This window comes from Haemorhous mexicanus, chromosome 9 (assembly GCF_027477595.1).
Source record: "Haemorhous mexicanus isolate bHaeMex1 chromosome 9, bHaeMex1.pri, whole genome shotgun sequence".
NCBI lineage: Eukaryota > Metazoa > Chordata > Aves > Passeriformes > Fringillidae > Haemorhous > Haemorhous mexicanus.
Genome location: NC_082349.1, coordinates 8,924,342 through 8,944,331, shown reverse-complemented (window position 1 = coordinate 8,944,331; position 19,990 = coordinate 8,924,342). Strand labels below are relative to the sequence as shown.

The following is a 19,990-nucleotide window of genomic DNA, read 5'->3' as shown; positions in this document are numbered from 1 at the left end:
GTGTTGTCCTCAGCCAAACAAGCAGCTGCTGCTGGGCTGAATGGGAAGAGTTTCCTCCTTCTGCCTACAGGAGATGAAAAGTACTGTAAGCAAGAGAGATGAAGGGAACATGACATGGAAAACACATCTCAGAAAACCTGAGGGGTGGTGAGGCCATGGGCTGTTTGCTGACCCTTCTAACCTGGGAAATTTGAGCCATCAAAGGGAGGTAGTAGGATGCAGGATGAAAAGAAGCCAAAGTGTGCAACTCTCTGCTGCAGGATCACAAATGACAGACATGGATTATTTCATGGGGAGAAATCCATTCAGGGCTGCTACATACAGGCACCACTTCCAGCTCAGGAAGCTCCTAAGCAATAGCACATTGGAAGCTGGGAAAGCACTTCTGGCAAGCAGCATCCTGGTTTTCCCCTGTCTTTATGTTCCTCTCCTGACCTTGCTCTCATGTCATAAGCTGGATTCTGGGCTAGCTGGGCCACTGTAGTGATGTGGTAAGGTCCAGATGATTTCCTTGTCATTCAAAGTCTCAAAAACCAAATTTCAAATATAGAGTTACCATAAACAGAGGATGAGTGCAGCCATTCCTACTCAAGATCCACTCTCTTGTGGCTGCACATACAAGTCCTGCCTAGCAGTGCTGTCCTTCCCTATACTGGTCCCACACGTGAGCAGGAGTCAGAGCAAAGCCCATCAGCACAGCACTGTGCTCCCAGCCAGATCACCCAGAGAAGAACACAAATCCTTTGCAGCATTATTCCATCAGATTAGGGTCTTTCTGAGGCAGAGGGGGCGTCTTTGCTTGGAACAGCTCTTGATAAATTCTCTTCTGCAAACTCATCCCAGTGCTCTGCAAGCCCATGAGCACACTGAGCAGCCCCACTTCCTGCAGCAAGGATCCACTCCTGGGCAATGGATCTCACAGTCACTTCAGGGAAGGTGGCACAGTCACCATCTTCCAGCAGAGCTATTCTGAAGCACATACAGTTATCTACCCCCTGCCCAGAGGTGTGTCCCAGGCCAGCCTTCCATAAAAATATGGGAAGAATGTTGCCTAGTACTCAATACATAATCACGGCCCAAAAATTTAATTTGCAGGCTCCTGTTAGTCTCTGGTTGCCCCAGGAGCTCATCCCCAAGGATCCAGCCTGACTGATCTTCCAAGAAATACACTGTGAGGAGTAGCACAGCTGCAGCTCAAACTCATTAACATGAGAGGAAAATACCAGTGCTGATTGTGATCCTTGTGGTTCCTTCTCTTAAAATGGGCAGTAAAATCACCCAAATGAGGGCAGGATGGGGCAAGAAATTTCAACAGAGGAGAGATGGTTTCACACTGCTTTTTCAGTAGCAAAGACATAGCTTTGTCCCTACTGCCAAAAAGTCTGGCACTAAAAATGCTGAAATCTTCTCGTGACTGAGTGGCAGCAAGCAGTAATTTACTGCATTCCTGCTTCTTTTATGTCCAAGAATTGCTTCACTTCTGAGAAGAAAGAGCTGTCATTTGTCAGTCCCATGTAGCCTCTCCTTCCAACTCTCGCATTATATCAGAAAAATTAATTCGTTCCCCTCTTCCTATCTGCTCCCCAAAAATGGCAGCATATTTCCAGGAACCAAGATCATCTTTTCACAGCAGCACCGTTATCAGTTTTCTTTTTAAAACTGTATAATGGGCATGTTTCAGCAAAAATCTGGATTATTTTTCTTTCTGCTGCGGCATCCATCTCCCTTGAAGTGGTTCAGAGAGACCTGACTGACTGCTGGCTTTCCACAAGCACCGTCCCCACCCCTCTGACTGATGGTACATTTCCAGCCCACCCATGGCAGCGTTTGGCTGGCTGCTGACAAAAGCTTTGCCCGGGTTTAGGATGTGGCCAGGTCCCTGGGCAGGTTGAGCTGTATGGCCTCTCCCCCTGGGGTGTATTTGGCCACTGGCCCGTTGCCTTCCATGGTGAAGAGTTTGCAAGCCTTGGCGTTCTCGTGAACCGGTGTGGACTTTTTGGAGGAGATGGGGGAATTCGTGGGGCTCAGCTGGACAGCAGTGGTGTCCTGCACCGTGTGCTCGCTGGTTTCAATTTCAAAGGCAGTGTTGCCAGGTTTGATGAGCCCAATGTTAGAGCCTGGTTTGGCTTTCCTGGCCCCGTGGGCCGGGGGCCTGCGGCTGCAGATGCAGCAGGCACCAAAGAACGTGAAGGCCACCACCAGCAGGATGGGCCCGATGATGATGGGAGGGTTGTTCACAGGGAGGAAGGTCCCAAAGGCAAATGCTCCCACTAAGGTGATGTTGATCCCTGCTAGCATGATGCAGAGTCCACAGGCACAGCAGAGAGCAGGGGAAGGGAGACCCTGGGGTCGGGTCTTCTTCTGGGTGGGTTTTTGGGGCAAAGAGGCACTGCTCTTTTCACTGAACATGCTGGGAAGAGTCTTGGAGGCCACCTCAGTCCTCACAGGGTGAATGCTGCGTTGAGAAGGCTGTTTCCAGTCTCCTTTTGCCTCGAAATCCTGGAGAGGAATGAAGAAGCAGCTGTTAGAGCAATGTACCAAAGTACCTTTTCCCCACCATTCCTGGTGACCAGCATCTTCTCTCTGTGCAACTGAGCACAAATCCAAGCCTGCTCTCAAGGCTGAACTGTCCCTGACTGTGGTGGTCACATGTGCTCACCCTCAGGCTGGAACACTGAGCCCAGGGTGCTCCAGGTCCTTTTCTCTCCATGTGGATGATGCCCAAGTGAATCCGAGCGTGCCATGGCCAGAGCCTGTGCCATAGCTGCTCTCACAGGGTTTGTCACCACCCACACAACGCCTGCCCAAAATAACAGAGTCCAGGACTGCCCTGAACACCTCTCACTGCAGTACAGGCGATGTATTTTTGAATAGGTTGTGGTCCACAATTGTGGCAGAAATGGGGACACTTTGCTCCATGTGTCAGTTCTCCAATAATTGAAATTAGTCAACCAGGTTGCCTTTCCAGCCAGTGGGGAGTAAAAGGTCCCAGAAGATGACCCAGAACATCCCCAAAAATGTCTGTACTGGGAGGCTGAGCTGACTTGACAGAGGCAACCCTGGAGATCCCTCGAGCAGGCAACTCTTGGATGCTCAGTGATACAAACTCCATCCACAGACACTGAATGACACCTGTCAGTCACACAAGTCTGTAATAAAATGGGGCAAATGTGGGTGTTTTGTCAGCTAGACCGTGCATCTCACCATCTTTGGTGTGATCACAGGAGACCCCACAGAAGGGAACTGGGAATCTTGCTTGCCTCGGCAGCAATAAACCCAAACTTCTACAAGGTTTGAGCACAAGCTCCAGGATGGAGGCTCATGGAAACTGAGATGCTGAAGCTGAAAAAAAGCCTGTGTGAGGATCTGTCTAGGACCCAAGGCAGTAACACAGCCCTGAATGACAGCAGCAGCCTCTCCATGGAGGAGATTATTGGATATGATGAGAGCTGGATTTGTGTTTGCCGTACTTGCTGGGAAGTCAAATTGCCAGAAGCCAATTTGTCAGCAGTTTGCTGGTGATGTCTTTGATTTTACAGGCAGGAGAGCATTTCTCTTCCCAGCCAGATTGCAAACAATAGCAGTCTGCTCTTCCTTCCTCTCCTGCCTAGCTCCCTAGCTTCTTCCCTCCTCTCCTGTCAAATCCCTTTCAAAAGTGTTGTCAGCAAAAAACTGATACCACTCAGTTTCTATGGCAAGAGCCAAGAATCTCTGTTGTGCTATCAACACTCTGTAGCCACTAAATTAAACAAAAAACCAAAACAAACAAAACCAAAATAAATCAAATCACCCAAAACCAAACAAAAACACAAAACCAAACAAAACTCACCAAACAAACAAACAAAATACCAACAAATAATAAGCCATCACCCTTCACACTGACACATGCCAGTGGGATCAGCCGGGCATTTTGAACATGTTTCCTAGGTTATAAAATTTTCTGGCACCTCCAGCTGAGGCAAAGTTCTCTGCTGCTCTGTCAGGTGTCATATCTCATTTCCTTGGCTTGGGCTTTTGTTTAGACCTGAATGTGTGCAGCAGTCAACTTTCAGCAGAGTTCCTATTCAGCGAGGCAGCTGGAGCTGACAGGGACAGGTGCATCCCAGCATTAATCCTTCCTCATCTGGGGATGCCTGGCTGAGGAGAGGTCTCTCAGCAGGCAAAGATTTTTCAGGATACTTAGAGAGTGTGAGAGTGTGGCATTTTCTCCATCAGCCAGGCTAACGCACATCCATGTTTGCCCAGCAGTGTCCTTTTGTTCTGCCTGGGAACCCTGGCATGCTGATGGGAGCTGGAGCCCTGATTCTGCCTCCTTCACCAGCCCTGGACCAGCAGCAAGATAGCTTCTGGTAGAAAATGCATTTTTGTACTGTTTGCAGACCAGCTCCTGCAGATGCCAGCCCAAACCATTAGCACACAGAGGCTGCAGACACCCCAGTGTGGCTCTTCCCCTTGGTTTGCCACACATTCTCCCACTGCAAAATACCAACCAGGGACTGTGTGGCTTCTCGTGGTTAAAAAAACATCACAGATTCACTCCATCATCTTCCTTCCTCCTGGCTTCTCACACTCACTTGCTTCCAGTCTGAAGGAGTTCTCCCTCCTGGAAGAGCCAGGCAGCTGGGCTCCAGCAGGACACTAAACAGCCCAGCTGCTTCTGCTCTTGGGCTAGGCATCGCCAGAGGTCTGTCTGCCACTGAGATTTTCAAGAGGAACTTCAACCTGTTGCCCATCCCAACTGTCAGTGGGCACCTGTAGCCACTCCAAAGAGACCCTGCTGGTTTCTGGCTGCTTTCAAGGCTGCAGAGATCACCCAGCGTGGTTCCTCATAGCTCATTTTCTCTGCCTGGCAATTTTTGTTCATCATTACAGATCCCTGAGCACAGGGGCTTAAGGTTGTCACACCCTCTCTACAGCTGCACCAGAAGTGTTCTGGCCACGCTATGCCCAAGAAAAACTTCTTTCCCCTCATCTTTGCTTGGAGCACCTACATGGGGTAATGGAGCTTTCCCAGCAGAAAACAATGGACTCACTGGAGATTCCTGCCTGGAACCTCTCCCATCAGACTGGAGGCAGAAGATCTTGGAAGTCAAGCATGATTGTAGGGCCAGAACATGATCTGCACACACACCACAGGGTAATTAACAGCATAGAGAAATGCTTGGACTGGGAACACCCAGAAAGTAGATCAGTGGTTGCTTTTGTCTTGGTCTCCATGTGAAACATCAGGGATTTCACACAAGGAATTCCTGTTAGACAGCCAGATGACATGGGGCTGAGAAAGCCAACAGAGCATTGGAGGACAAAGCAAAAAAGAAACCAAAGCCACAGAATGCCTTATGCTATCCTCTACCTAACAAGGCTGCATGACAACATAAAGTCCTTGTTTGTTCTGATTGTCATGTACAACAAGAGCATCTTTGTCATCTCCTAAAGCACAGGCTGATGCTTCTCTGTCCCCTTCTTAGGCACAAGGATGGGCTGATGTGGGTCAGCTCCCACTGCTGACCTGCCTGAGGATATCTGGCAGCTTTTACCTTTCACTACAGTGAAATCAATGGCTTAAAAAATTAACAACTTTTCAGCCAAATTATTCTGATTAAAATGACCAACTTCTGTTCCATCAGGTGTGGAAAAAGTTCTCTTTGGGCTCTTTCTTTGAAACAGGTTCTTTTCTTACCAGTTAGAGGGTAGGTTTCTTCTCCAAACAATATTTCAGCATGAAATGCACTACTGCAAGCACTGCTGTGCAAAAATAAAAGCTGCACACTCAAGCTGGCATGATGGAAATCCAGAGGCTATAACAATTCCTTCTCGGGGAATAGCCACCCCTCCCTATGCTCTCAGGGGGACAGACTTTCACCCATATTTCTGAGAGTTCCTAGAGCTTGAAGGTCATACTGACACATTCAGCCAGCATTTCAGGAGCATTGTTTAAAGCCACAGCAGCAGTGCCAGCAGCATGTACAGCTGAGCACGCTTCCCTCTTAGTTGTAGTGGAGAGAAATTGAGCTGTCATCCTTCCACACCATCTCAGTGCAGCAGCACAAAGGAAATATTTGACAGACCACAGATGAGTCCCCTTTCCAGAGGTGTGATGGCACAGAAAAATAATGACAGTGAAAAATAATGACAGCCAACTGAAATTGCAGTCAGACAGCCACAACCACCCCACACACAGGCAGGCTCACAAACACACAGGCACACAACATTTATCTGCCAGGAGAAGCTCAAGACTTTTTTTCCTGGGCAAACTGCTGGGAAACTCTCTGGCAGGGCCAGAGAGAGCCTCGGTGTCTGGAAGGGGAGGACACTCACCTGGGCTGGAGCGCGGAGCCGGGGAAGGCGATGGAGGGAGCGGCTGCCCGGGGTCTCACCTTCACCCTTCACTCGGGGATGCCAAAGCCATGGCTCGTCCCAGAAGAACCGGGGCTGGAAGCCCAGCTGTGAGCTGCGGGGAGAAGGATCTCACATCCCTCCTCCCCTCTTGTCACCGAGCTCAGGAAACTTTGCTGGGGCGTCAGGCGGGCAGTCCTTGGCAGGGCTCCGCGGGCTCTGTGCGAGCTCCGCCGCTTTCCCCCCACTTTCTTCCTTGCCCTCGGAGGACGATGTTGCTCTCCTTAGGCAGACGGGTGCTCAGCCGCAGCATCCCTGCCCCGCCGCATCCTCTGCTGCCTCCTCCTCCTCCCGCAGCCCGCGGTGCCCAGGAGGCTCAGCCCACCGCCCACCGCTGTCCGGCACCGCTCATCCTCGCCCCGCTGCTTTTCCTTCTTCCTTTTCTACTTCAAGGCTGCAGCTCCCGCCCCCTTCAGCTGAGAGAGGTGCCCGGAGCAGAACAGCCCCTTTTTCCCCCGGGGAGAGGGAAAACCCGGGAGCGCATCTCCGCCGAGGGTCAGCCCCGGGGCGGAGAGCGGGGGAGAGAGGGAGACACCGCCAGATGCCAAGGAACAGCGTGCGGGCTCGCCGATGCTGCAGCGAGGCACGGATCCCTCAAAGGTTTGAGACGCACGTAACGAGTAATTAAATAAAAAAATACAACCGGTGTTCGGTGCCTTTGGACGGTGGGGGGGGTGCCGGAGGGATGCGTGCGGAGACACTGTGCTGGGCGGCCGGCAGTGAGAGGTGCCTACACAAGACCTGCAGACGTGAAACGTCCGGAGTCTGGGGAGCTGCTATAAATAAATAAATAAATAAATAAATAAATAAATAAATAAATAAATAAATAAATAAATAGATAAATAGATAAATAGATAGATAGATAGATAGGCAGATAGATAAAAAGTCCCCAGATGCAAAACTAATGTTTCAAACGAGCAATCAGATCTACGGTACGCTTAGAGGTAGTTGGTCTAAAACCACGCCTCATGCTAGACCCTGTGTTAAGCACAGCCAAATCTTAACTCCCACACTAAGGGACCAATCTCTGTCTGTTTGCAGAGCTGGTGAGCACAGGGGACATGGCAAACTGCGAGCTGTGCACTGGATGGAGTAGAGATAATTCTCCCAGAGCTTAAGACGTGTTGACACTCAGCTGTCCTCGTCTGCTCTCCATGCTCCCACTGCTGTAACCAGCCTGGCTGCTGCCAGTGACAGCTGAGCACAGGCTCTTCTCCAATTTATTGCTGAAGAATCCTCTATGAACCAGGCTGGAGATCACTGAACATCAGTCATGCCCCCTCTCTTTCAGATTTTTGCTTTCATGAGAGAGAGAGAGAGAGGAGAAAGGTAACAGAGGCAGAAAAGCAAAGGTCAAAGAGAGAAGTCACTGAGGAGCAACGAACACTTCTCTCTGTTCTCCAGGCACCACTTCAGCCTGAGGATTCTTATTACAGCAGCATCCTCTACTGCACCATATTGCATTTCACTTTACAGGTCATCCTAGAAATTCAGGCAAAACCAAACTTCACAGAAAGGAGTTCAGTCTCTGCTGAGGAAGACAAATCTGTTTTCTCCCGAGCCTGAGCAATGCCAAGAGCACACGGCATGGCTTGAGCAACAAGGGAGGATATCAGAAAACCAGCACCGATCAGATGTGTTGACTGCCTGGGCTTATAGACAGAAATGACTAGGAAATCTCATTTCAGACCTTTCCAGAGATGCAGTGCCTCCTCTAGGGATTCCCTGGACCTGTAACATGAAGTTCAAAATGTCTCAGTGTACTCAACCCTACCAGAAAAGCGATGAGAGAGTGTACAATGGAAGATTTTGTGGAGAAAATCTCCCCCTGGCACCTCTGAGAGAGACAGTTCACATGTGGCAGAACTGGTGTTCAGTGTTTGCTGCCTGTTGCTGGGTAGAGAACCTGAGTGGTCGAACTCATTCCTGGTGTTACACCCCAGAGTCCAGCAGGAACACTCCAACAATCCATGTTTATGTAGGAACTGTGGCTGTCAGAGGGGAAGAGACTGCCAGGGTCATTGATTCGAGCCCACTGCTCTCACATTGTGTAACAGCATTCATAAAGCTCAGGCTCCAAAGGGGCCAATTAATACTGAACGACCTGTCAGTTGTGCCCTAATTGCACAAAGCAGCGATGAAGAAGGCTGCTCCTGCTTCCCTTTGCTTGTTGCATGACTCTCCATCACACCTTCTTCTTAATGGCCCATAAGCCCCCCAAAAAGGCTTTACTGAAATGTTATATTTTTTGGGCTCCACTGAAGCAATAATTCTGTGCTTTCCATATGTGGCCCTGACAACTGGCAGACTGCATTCATGTGATTAAAACAACTGCTAATTCAAGAACTAAAATTAAAGGCTAGATTTCCCACCGGTATAAATCAGAGCAGATTCATTTCCTTGCAGAGCTTTGATAGCTCATGAGCATTCATGATTTGCCAAGGGGTTTCTGCCAGACTGATGGTTTCTAGCTTCAAACTTGCCAGGGACTGGGAAGCCCTGCCTTTTTTAGAGGAAAGATCCCAACCCTGTGCTGACTAGAAATAATATTCCTCTGGGAGAAACTGTTTGTTCCCAGCTTCTGCTGAATTCAGAGATTAACTGAAGTCAGAAATTTCTGAATGTGAGGAAGCATTGCCTGCTTGTCTTTTTCCACTGTCAGTTCCTGACTGGTTTCAACCCTAAGAAATCTGTCTCAGGCACTCTTGCACCCACCAAGGCTGGGCTTTAGTGCCACCACATCCTGCCCTGAAGCAGGTCAGCATGGTGAGTACATTACAAATCCCTTTGACTTCACGCCTCTTATGAGGGGTTTTCCTCCATATGAGAACGGCTGGAAAAAGATGGGAAGGGTGGGAATGTTTCTTAGAGCTTTCAAAGGATTTTGGTTGGGACTGATCCTTGAGGGAAGGCACACAAGCAGCATTCATGAGAACTGCAGCAGGCCAGCAGCCTGACCCCTCAGCACAACAGGAGCAAAGTGCAGAGCCCATTCTGCTGCCTGCTGAACTGTGCCCATCACAGAGAGAGCACTGGGGAGTTTGTGTCCCTTAATTAGATCATTAGACAAAGGTCACTGCAGAAACCTCCCCCTGCAGATTTCCATGAGGTCTCCAGATCTGGCACCTCTCTGTGAGTTTACAGTTTAATTGCCTCTTAAGGAAGGAAATGCCAGGCTGGAGCTGCTGTTGCTCCAAACCAACTCTAAATGCCACCATGTCTGTGTGAAAGTTTGCACTGCATCGGGATCCTCACGGGCTCATGGTTCTGTGCTGCCTCTGAAATTCAGAAGAGGCAGAGGCCAATTTCTGCAATGTTTGTCTGTCTATAGCGCCAAAAATGAGGCAAAAAATTAAGTATTTGTCATTCCTAGAGGCAGCTGTGAAATTGCTATGCAGAAGATTTAAACCCCTGAAGGACACACCTCCTGGTACATTGTGTAATTAAAATCACAGGACTCTGCTGTGGACATGACCAGTATTAATGTGCTCAGACCTAGAACACAGACACAGCTGGACCTGTCAAACACAACAGACCAGCTGCAGCTCAAGGCACACGATGTTATCACTGGGAAGGACCTGGGGAGGAGAACTTGCTCTAGGTTTGCCACTGTCCTGATCTGTGATACTGACAGCTGTTGAGGCAGAATAATAGGTGCCACCAGCCTGACATTCAGCATCACTAAAGCTTTGCCTCTACCTTCTGATCTGCTGGTCTAACAGAACACTTCTGTGGTTTATTATGGTTTTTTAATAATCTGGAAATAGCTCTTCCCCATCACACAAACAAACAAACAAACAAATGAACTAAACAGGCTTCCAGAATTCCAAACATGTTTCTCCTTCTATGACATCTTCTCACAGCTCTGAAAGGTTAGTGGACAGGAAACATCTGTGCAATTGGCTGTCCTGTTACACAAACAGCTCAGTAGTTTCTAATAAAGCTTTCTCAAACAGGAGGAAATCAGTGGGTCAGTTATCAGCCAGGGCCAAATGTTTTTAATTACCTTGCAGGGAGGATTTGGTCTATTCTGTTTAGCTCTCAGAGGTTCCCACTGACAGTCCAATTAGCAAGCAGCATCACTGGAAGAGGAGGCCTGAAGTTACATGGTTTTATTCACCCAGGAGGCAAACACCCAGTTGATCCTCCTCTGTCACATCGTGGCTCTCTCTGCCAGTCAGATCACACCAAAGTGCAGTAGATCTGGAAGAGACAAAACCACACACTGTGCTCATCAGTAGCTCTGCTTCATCATTTCAAACGCTGTTCTTCAGGCATTTCAGTGTTACATCTTCTTCTTTAAAAGAAGGGCTGGTAGAGATTTTAGTTGGAGGACTGTTTGCTCCTCATAAACTGAAATCAGAGAGTGCTTCACATCTTAGAGATTATACATTGGATGTTACATATTACATATTATAACAGTTTTCCTTATTTTTCCCTTCTTCTCCAGGAGGAATACACCAATACATCTGACCTGCTTTTGGGTACCCCCACAAGAACCACTGATGCACATGGGAACAGGCCCCAAACAGGAGGCATCAGTTGAGCAAGGAGCTGTCCTTCCCAGAGGATTTATGCTCTGCTATTGGGAGTATGCCTCAGGTGAATTTGAAGCCATTCCTGGGGATGGGATTCCGCTGGCATCACAAACCAGCACTGGAATTTTGATGATGAATCAAAACTAAGACAATGGAATCTGAGGGAAAGCAATAACCATTCTTGGGGCTGAACTCTACACACAGGGAAAGGCCAGCCAGCTGTGCCATTTGCTGACTGTGGATGATGAACCACAGGAGTGCATCCTCCACTTGGGAACCAGTTCCACCCAGGGATCCATTATCCCGGCCACAGAGATTTCCTGTCCATCCAGGCACTCTAGTACCCCTTTGAGCAACAACAAATGGTGCACAACATCAGAGCCTGACTGCAAATGAGCTCTCAGGTCCCTCAGATGCAAATGTGTGCACTTCTCTCATCCCTGTGGGGAAAAGCAGCCACATGGTGATTTAGACCAACAGAATCAATTTCCCAGTGGGAGCAGGCTAAGGTGCTATGAGTAAAATGAGTGATCATCACTTTCCACATTCAAACTGTCCCTGGACATGGAGACCAAACCCTCTTTGGAACAGATCTGCTGCTTTGTGAGCCAACAAAAAGAAACTGAGTTTGTTCCTGTTATATCCACCTGATGGTCAACTTGCGGCATGCCAGACCACAAGAGATGCTAATTACCAGCAGCACAAATCACATTGCTCTCGCCAGTTTGGATTCCTGGAAAATCTTGCTTTGAAGGATGTCAGACTCAACATCATGAACAGATGGTGTTTCTGTCTGAGGAGGAGACATGTCCTTGATCAGTCTGTCACTGCTTAGGGCGCTGACATTTTTGTTTCTCATCCAACAGTCTTCACCCAAGGGCTGAGGCTTTACAAGGCAGCCCAGAGTCTACAAGGATGATTAGGACCTGGAAATGAAGTCAGAAAAGCAATGTCAGGGTGACAGAGTCCATGTCCCTTCAAAATATCTAACAGCTTGGGCACAGGTGTCATCTCTTATAAGTTTTTATGGCTTGCAAATCCTCTTGGGCTGCCCATGGCTTCATCTGCAGCATAACAGTAGAACACTTCTCAAGGTGAGTCCTTAACTCTTCAGCGCAGCAAAACAGGCAAGAATTAAATTAAAATTAAAGATCAGAATTAGAAGTCCTTATGTGAAGGTCTGAAAAGCTTTTCAGTGAATATCTTATCTCCTCAGCTGTGGGGTGCATTTAGAACCAGACAGCTTGGATCCTTCTGGGGCTTATCCAGATCCCACAGATCTTCATGGAAGTGGTTGCAGTGACTTTAGCAGGCTGTGAACAAGGTCTGTAGGATGCTGTCCTGTGTGTATTTATCCTCTGGTAGTGAGCAGATGTCTGCCACCTCAGTATGGGATATCAAGTTATACCATGACAAAGCACAGGTCATTAATCACATCCTTCAGCCAAGTGGTTGTAAGGTCATCACGTCAGACCCTGCCTAGCACCATTGTGCCTGCACAAGTTTTATTTTACACAGAGCCCAGGGAAGCATCTGTTTAAAGCACTTGACTCCAGCTCATTAGCTCTGCCACAAAGCCTCTCTCCTAACACACTTAATCTTTCTGCCTCTCAGTTCCTGCCTCGCTCTCCCAGCGTCATCAGCAGACACAGGGAGCAGCTCCTCCTCTCCCTCCAAGCACCTGCTCTCAGGAGGGATTCAGGCCTCAGACACCACGCCCCACAAGTCCTGGTTTTGTCTCTGGCAGACACAGAGAAGCACAGCCCCCTCAAGTCCCCACAACCACCCACTGGTCCCTCGGGAGCCACTGCTTCCCACGGGTTTGAGATGCACTGTGTGTGGTAGAAGTGCAGCCAATGCCTTCAAGAGCAGGATCCAGAGAAGGAAAAGAAATCCCATAATAGTTAAGTGTAATGAAAACTATGGCAGCTCATACATGATTAACTGAGCAGGTTTTGGCATCAGATCCTCAGCAGAAAGCAGCACTGTGATCTGATAATTCTTGCAGAGTTTTATCTACAGTAGCTGAAGAGAGAAGTGAGGTACCCCAAGTTGAACAGGTTCTGGCTCCTGGAAAAAGCAGTCACCTCTTCTTTCAAGCAGCAGGCACTCAGCAGAGGTTCCTGTTCCATCACAGAGGGATGGGGTCCATAAACCAGTGAGTTAGGAAATGTGCCTCTCTCCTGTGACACCATTCCAGACACACGTCAGGAGGCATTGTATCCATGGGGTTGGAGCAGAGGGATCTGGATGAGCACCACCAGCCTGGAACTCTGCCAGCAGGTACAAGGAAGGGCTGCTCACCTCTCACAGCTGGGTGAAAAACTGATGGGGCAGGACAGGAGCCCAGCCTGTGCCCAGCCAGCACAGAGGTTTTTCTCCACCAAAGAAACCTCCTTCTTAATGGCTGCTGGTGGTTTCCATGCAGACTTTCTTCTCCCACCCCTTCTCAGGACCTGACCCTGCACACTCCCATCCCTTTCCAGTTGGGGGCTGAGCTGTGCTAGCAGCACCACACACCAGTTTCACTGTGCATGGCACAGGCTGGGAGCACACAGAGCAGCTCTGGAGACTCAGCTAACGAGGGACACCTCATTAGGTACCTCAGGGAGATCTTTCAGCTGATGTGCTTCCCTTTGCACCCAAGACAGAGGCCTGGAGCATTCTCAGGGAGTGCTGGAAGGAGCCTGCTCATGACTGCTGCCTCATTACGTGCAGTAGCTCAGTGACTTGCCACATCTTTACAGAAGTCTGTAAATTATTAAGCATTTCCCTGATTGCTCCTTTCTGCTCCCTTAGCAAGTTTTCTAGCCAAGCCATCACCATGCTGTCATCTTTCCTCCCATGGAATTATCAGGGGGGGACTTCTTGTGTGTGTCCCCAGCCTTCCCCCTCTGCTCCCCCAGCTCCCAGGCTGCCCACAAGAGTAGTCAGCCCTGCTTTGGCAGGGAAGAAGCTCCTCAGATGGTCTCCAGCATCTTCTCCAAGGCCTCCAACCTCCTGACAAGCTTCACCTTACCAAGGGCCCCCCATCTTCTCTGTCTCCAGGCTTTTACCATCACATCACCCACAAGGATGTTCAGGGCATTCCCAGGCCCAGAAGGATCACTGGCTCACCTGGGTGTTTGTCACATTTAACCCCATTTTATAAAATCAGAGGCAAATGCTCTCCCCATCCCTACCTCACCTGGGAGGAATCTCTGCTGGCTCCCCTACGTGTCCAAACAGGTGCAATTTGGTGCTGGCTGGATTGAAAGTGCTCTGGCACTTCCCTGTGAGATTTCCTGCTCGCTGCTGGGGCTTGTACAACACCTACTCATCTCAGTGGGAAATGGTGTGTGCTTCATAGAAAGAGCAGAAAGCCAAAGTACTGAGTACGTGCATTTTTCAAATACTTCTTTATATGCAACTGCAGCTTATTCCTGATTCAATAGCATGGTGATCCCAGGTTCTGGAGAGGCAGATTAAATCAATGATTAATTTAAAGTAATTTATACCTTTTATAACCATTCAAGCCTATTTTTCCAGGCCTGAGACCTGCAAGCCAAGCTGGATCAATGCCTGGAAATCTATGAGCATTATTTCAGGTGTAACTATTTATTCCCCATAACACAGCAACATCCTCACTGCTAAGGAACCAGTTCAGCCCTTAGCTCAGCCAGAGTGCTGTTTTCTGGCATTTTGTGTCCAGTTCAGCTCAGTTCACTGGTTTGCTCCCTCCAGGGATCACCCAGCAGGTCATCCAGGGGGTGCACAAGTGCAGCACACACAGAGATGCTTTTCTAACTAACCACCACTGTGTTTCCTCCAAATCTGCTCCTGCAGAGCCTCAGCCACTCTTGACAGGGACCCTGGTGAGCACAGCTCCCTGCAGGCAGACTCTCCAGGGTCTCTGGGGCAGCCCAGGCATCAACAGGCACTCGCAGGCTTGAGCCCTCCCTGTGTTCATCATGCAACAGAGTTTTGGTTGTTTTTCCTGGTCAGGAGGTTTTACTCAGCTCCTGTTGATCACCACACCACCCACAGCACAGAACAGGGATTTCTGCACCAGACAGGCACTGAGAAAAGGTTGTTGTGACTCTGGGAATGAGGGGATGTGCCCTTCCCTTCCCTGAATCCCACACAGCACCTTTGGAATGACACAACCTCTCTGCACCTTGCTCACCCCTCTGCCACACGTGGGTAATTGTGTTTTGAGCCTCTCAATGTCCCTGGCTCATCTGCCCAGGCACAAACTCTGCTGCTCTGCACCTTGCTCCAAGTCTGCAGCCATCTGAATGACCAGAGGGACAGAAACAGCTGCAGAGGGACTGAACTGACAATGACCTGGTTTTATGGACAACATAAAGCTGATTCTGATGCCCTTTAGTAGCAGAAGTGTCTCTGTGGGGAAGGAGGAGCAGAAGGATTGACTGCAGGAGATATAATTTATGTTTTTTTAATGCAACACAATTTCCCAGATAGTGTAAGACTGATTTCTTGTACCACAGGCGGATGGTTTGTTAGAAAGCATTAATAAAACTTGCAGGAGAATTAAAATCCAGGAGAATTAATAGGAAACATTACCTGGGAATTTATGGGTTTGCTGCAAAGTTTTATATTCTCAGCACTGAGGCTCATTTCCAGAAGAGAGACTCTTGGGTGGGCTGGAAGCTCTCTCTGCTCTCCAGGCAGGAGGAGAAAAACAGGAGGAGAGAAGCCCCTTTTGGGGTGGCAGGAATCTCTGTGGGATTTACCATTATGCCAGAGCACTTGCATTGATTGCTGGTCCCTCCAAGGCAGACAGAATTGCCCCACACATTGATTCAGGTTTTGGTGTGGCTTCTTCATCTGCCAGAGGAGAAGTCAAATGAGTTTTTTATTTGATCCCCTCCCCAGTGCTTGTGAGAGCAGGAGTCAGGACAAGGAAGGGCAAGAGCAGGGCAGCCTCAGCAGAGAGCAGAGATGAACAGAGAGAGAAACAAAAGCAAAGCAGGGAGACGCACAAAGGCTCGTGAACAGCACCATGTGAGCCTCAGTTCTGAGGGAAACCTGGCCAAAAGAATAATTAAGACTTATTGCTACCCTTGCCAGTTGGACCCAGCAAGAGGCATGTGCCTCTGCCCAGGCATTTCAGAGCTCTCCTTTCAGACCAGCCCCAGTCTGTGGCAATCAGTGAGCAGCCAGGTGTGGTGGGGCTGGGGCAAGGGAGAGGTGATGCTCTCAGCCTCCACTCACTGTGCACAGCTGCATCCAGCCCCAGCATGCATCCAGAGATCCCTCTGCTGCAAAGTGAAAGGAGAAAGTCAGTGTAAAAGATGGAGAAAAATAGCAGGAATAAGCCAAGAATTGAATTCCCTGAGAAACTGCCAACAACCACCCATTCTGCTTGTTATCATTCCTTTTCCATTTGCTTTTAATTTGCTCAAGCTATAATTTGTTAAGCAGGCTGCCCAGTAAGTTTCATCTCAGAGCTGCTGCTATGCAGGTGCTGCTTCTAGCCTGGAGCAGAGAGAAACACAGCAGCAGCCAGACTGGGGCACAGCCAGGAAAGCTGCTGATTTCACTGAGAAAACACTGGACATAACCTGTGTCCTGCCTCCTGCTGCTAACAGCAGCACTACAATGCAGCCAGGACAGCCCACAGACCAAGCACAGAGCAGGACAGCAGCAATGCAGGCACACAGATCACACAGGGGACCCTCTGGAGCCCTGAAGGGCCAACCCATACCAGAAAGCCCCAGTTTTTCAAGGCAAGAAGCTCTCTGCTCTGCATTTGCAGCACAGTGCTGGACACCAGGGCTCCTTGGGTGGGGATGTGAGGAGCAGAACCAGGCAGGGCTGGGCAGAAGCCCTTAAAAGCCCTGTTGCACCAAGAAAAGCATGCAAAACCTCTTAGATCTCATGAATCTCAGCTGATTTTGTTTGCAGAGCCTGAATGCCTGCTTTCCTCCTGGACTGCCCAAGGACTGGCACCAGGTCCCACAACCTGCTGGAGCGTGGATTAAACAGGGCAGAGATTTCTCTGCAGCTTTCCAGCAGAGACCTTGGAGCCTGGAGCTGGATACAGAGATCCCACAGAAGCATCAACCCCTGAAAGGCTTCAGCAGCTGCTAAAGGAAGCCACACTCAGGATAAAACCCACAGACACCCAAGCAGATACCAGGCCTGAGAGCATCAAGCTCCCACAAAAACATGACTCCACTCTGAAGTCTTCTACCCTGAAGAAAAATTGGATTTTTAAGCTTGCTCTAGACTCTCAAGGAGAGCTACAATCCCCCAACATAAACAGCAAGATCTCTTTGGCTGCTTAGATGTTTTGGGATGGGAGGAAATCAGCATGGCCCAGACCAGAACAGCCATTGGTTTGTTTGGAAAAAGAATCCACAATAAAGAATCAGCCCTGACACCTGCTGAGCTTTATTTTCCTTGGGCACACAGTGAATGTTACAGGTCAGACACCCAGTGCCTGAGGGGGATTTATGGGATGTGAAGGACACAGGTTGACTTCAGGCCAGTTTGCAAAAGGAGCCCAAGCTCACACTTTACCTTTTTTTTGCTTTTGCTTTCTGTAAAATTCCCTTGGCTGGGCAGCACCACTGTTTTTGAGACCCTTCTGAAGACATCTTTTAGCTATTTTTCACGCTTTTTGGAGTGCAATCCCATGTCTCCAGCACTGCAGGCTCCCACCCCCACTGCCTTCCTGCTGTGTGGGCACTCACTCAGGTCTCCTAGGTCCAGACAGAGACATAAACAGTGTCAGAAGCAATTTTTGTCAAACAACACAGCTCAGCTCACACACAGGTGAGCCCACAGGAGGCAAAGGCAGCCAGTGCTCAGCCTGCAAGCCCTTTATAAATCAGGATCCTCCCACGTTCCCATAGCCCAGGTGCAATGCCCACTGCACTCTGCAGATGTGTGAGGAATGCTGCTTGTCTCCTCTTTCTCCCTGATCCTCAATGACACCAGACAGTTTTGTGGCCAGCAGATCTCATCAGCTCCAGCCAGAGCAACCCCTTTGGCTGTAGGGGTGAGGATGGGGGAGGCACTTCTGGCCCTGCCAAGGACCATTCACCCCAGAGCACCATCCCAGCCCATCCTGCCTGACCTGAGCCCTCAGGGGCTCCACCACCCTTTGGAACCAGTGTGATTCCCTCCTCTCTTCCCCACCCACAGCCTCCTTGAACCCCACACTGCTCTCATCCCTCTGCTTCATGCATAAATTACACCCCCCTGGGCCTCTGGGCTGGGAGAGCAGGGCAAGGCTGCCTGGGGAAGGGGCCATGAGGGAGAGGAACTCTTTGTGACTGGTTTTGGGGAAGATCTGGAACTAGAAAGCAGAAGATGGAAACAGATGTTCATCACCTGCTGAGCTGAGCTGTTTGGTCACTGATTCAGGAAGGCTTCCAAGGCTGCAGCTGACACATCCCACCTGTAAAGCCCTAACTCTGCAAGTGATTATTTCAGGATAAGGACGAGCTGCTGTTTGTCTCTCTAAGTCTTGTGAGAACAGAGTGACCTGGTGTTTTTTACCCACTGCCCTCCTGTTTTCATATGTCATAGGAAGCAAACTTCAGCTCTCTGAGCCCAGACAACTTCCACTCAGGTTTCACCACCAACTAATTATTACAGAGGGGTAGGAAATAGAAGCCAGCCTGGGATCATATCAGACGTGGGCTAGGAAAATTCTCAAGTTCATCTTCTGTAGTTAAGCTCCCTTATACAAGCTGAACAAGAGAGATTATTAAAGATAATTGTTATTGCAGTTTTGAGCCAACAGAGACAGCTTGTACTGGGAGGACAACACTTTGTGCCTCAGAGAAGCTGCTGTAAGCATTAGATTACATTTGCTCAGAGAGGTATCGAGCTGAAAGATGGAAAGGCTCAAATCTTTGGTGCACCAAACAGCAGCAAAACAAAGAGAGAGCTGGATGTCCCAGGAAATGGGGAAGATTAGGGAGAGCAGTACTGAGTGTGGCTGCACTAAATCTTTTGGACACTGCTAAGCCAGGACTGCTGGGGCAGTGAATTCAAGGGGCTGCAGCAGTGAGGGAGAACATGCAGGATGTCAGAAACACCTTGCCACCTGCTCCCTTGCTGCTGATGAGCAAGGCCAGGTCTGTGTCCCACATTTAGGCCTTGCAAACATTCCTGTGGTGGGCAGGACCACTGTGCTCAGAGCAGCTGTGTCTGCTCCTCAGGACAGGATCCAGTCTCTCCAAGGGGTGCTGGCAGGCAGCTGGGATGTGCCACAAAAGAAATCCCCCTGGCCCTGTCTGACATGCTGAAATGAAATGGTTTTTGTTGGATCTCCAGGCTCTAGCAGGGCTGAGGACTAAAACTGCTCTTTCCCCAACCATTCCCCCTCACCCAAATCACAGGGATCAGGTCTTTGTCCTCATTTTCTCTCCCTGTGGCAAACCATGTACCAACTGATCGATCTGAATCTGCTGCTTGTAAAGACACAGAGCCATTATTGCATCTAGTAATGCAGAAAAGTACATGTGCTGATCCTAATAATGCACCAAGCTTACCTTGGGGCAGCAGGGAAGTCTTCACTAAGCCCTTTTTCCAGTCCCAAAATCTATTTCTACTCTTCTTCCTTAAGCCAGAAGCTGGGAGGGAGCTCAGCAGGTTTTCTCATTCTGGTGAGACAAAGAGGGAGCACCAACACAGGGCCAGGTGCTGAAGAGAGCAGGCAAACCCCAGCATTGCTGAGCTGCACACAGCACACACATCTTCCTTCCTGCACCAGCTTTTGCCACCTGTACAAATGACATTTAATTAAAGGAAAGGGGTTTTTTTTTGAGGTTTCACTAGATCTGGCCTGTCCACTTGTTTCCCCTTTTGCATTAACTACCCAGATGCCCAGAGCAGAAAAGGATGAGGTTCTCTAACAGCTCATAAGACCCCCAGTCAGTTTGGGAGAGAGGATGTGTTCTTACAAATTTTTTAAGAAATCTGCTGCTAGGCAGAGAAGGGGGAATGCTTTTGCAGAAGAAAGGGTAAGAGCTGGCTGCTATTAAATGAATCCAGGTGGAAAAGAAACAGTCTTGGCCAGGTCAGAGTGAGGCTGC

The 19,990-nt window shown here is 49.2% G+C and overlaps 1 protein-coding gene across 2 annotated transcripts; it reads right to left on the bottom strand.

Moving 5' to 3' along the window:
• Positions 1–272: 272 nt before the first annotated feature.
• On the bottom strand, positions 273–19,643 carry TMEM275 (transmembrane protein 275). Of its 2 annotated transcripts, none has more exons than XM_059853884.1 (5): positions 19,448–19,643; positions 11,582–11,860; positions 10,403–10,599; positions 6,319–7,172; positions 273–2,499 (listed from the first exon to the last, which is right to left on the bottom strand). In XM_059853884.1, the coding sequence occupies exon 5, from the start codon at positions 2,407–2,409 to the stop codon at positions 1,861–1,863; it is 549 nt and encodes a 182-aa protein (XP_059709867.1). In that variant the 5' UTR covers positions 2,410–2,499; positions 6,319–7,172; positions 10,403–10,599; positions 11,582–11,860; positions 19,448–19,643; the 3' UTR covers positions 273–1,860. The 2 variants fall into 2 exon arrangements, with proteins under 2 accessions (XP_059709867.1, XP_059709868.1); XM_059853885.1 differs by having other exon boundaries at positions 11,629–11,860.
• Positions 19,644–19,990: the final 347 nt, after the last annotated feature.

What these genes read in the sequence shown, in the direction of transcription:
- TMEM275 (XM_059853884.1), bottom strand. Translation starts at nt 2,409, where the DNA reads ATGTTCAGTGAAAAGAGCAGTGCCTCTTTGCCCCAAAAACCCACCCAG.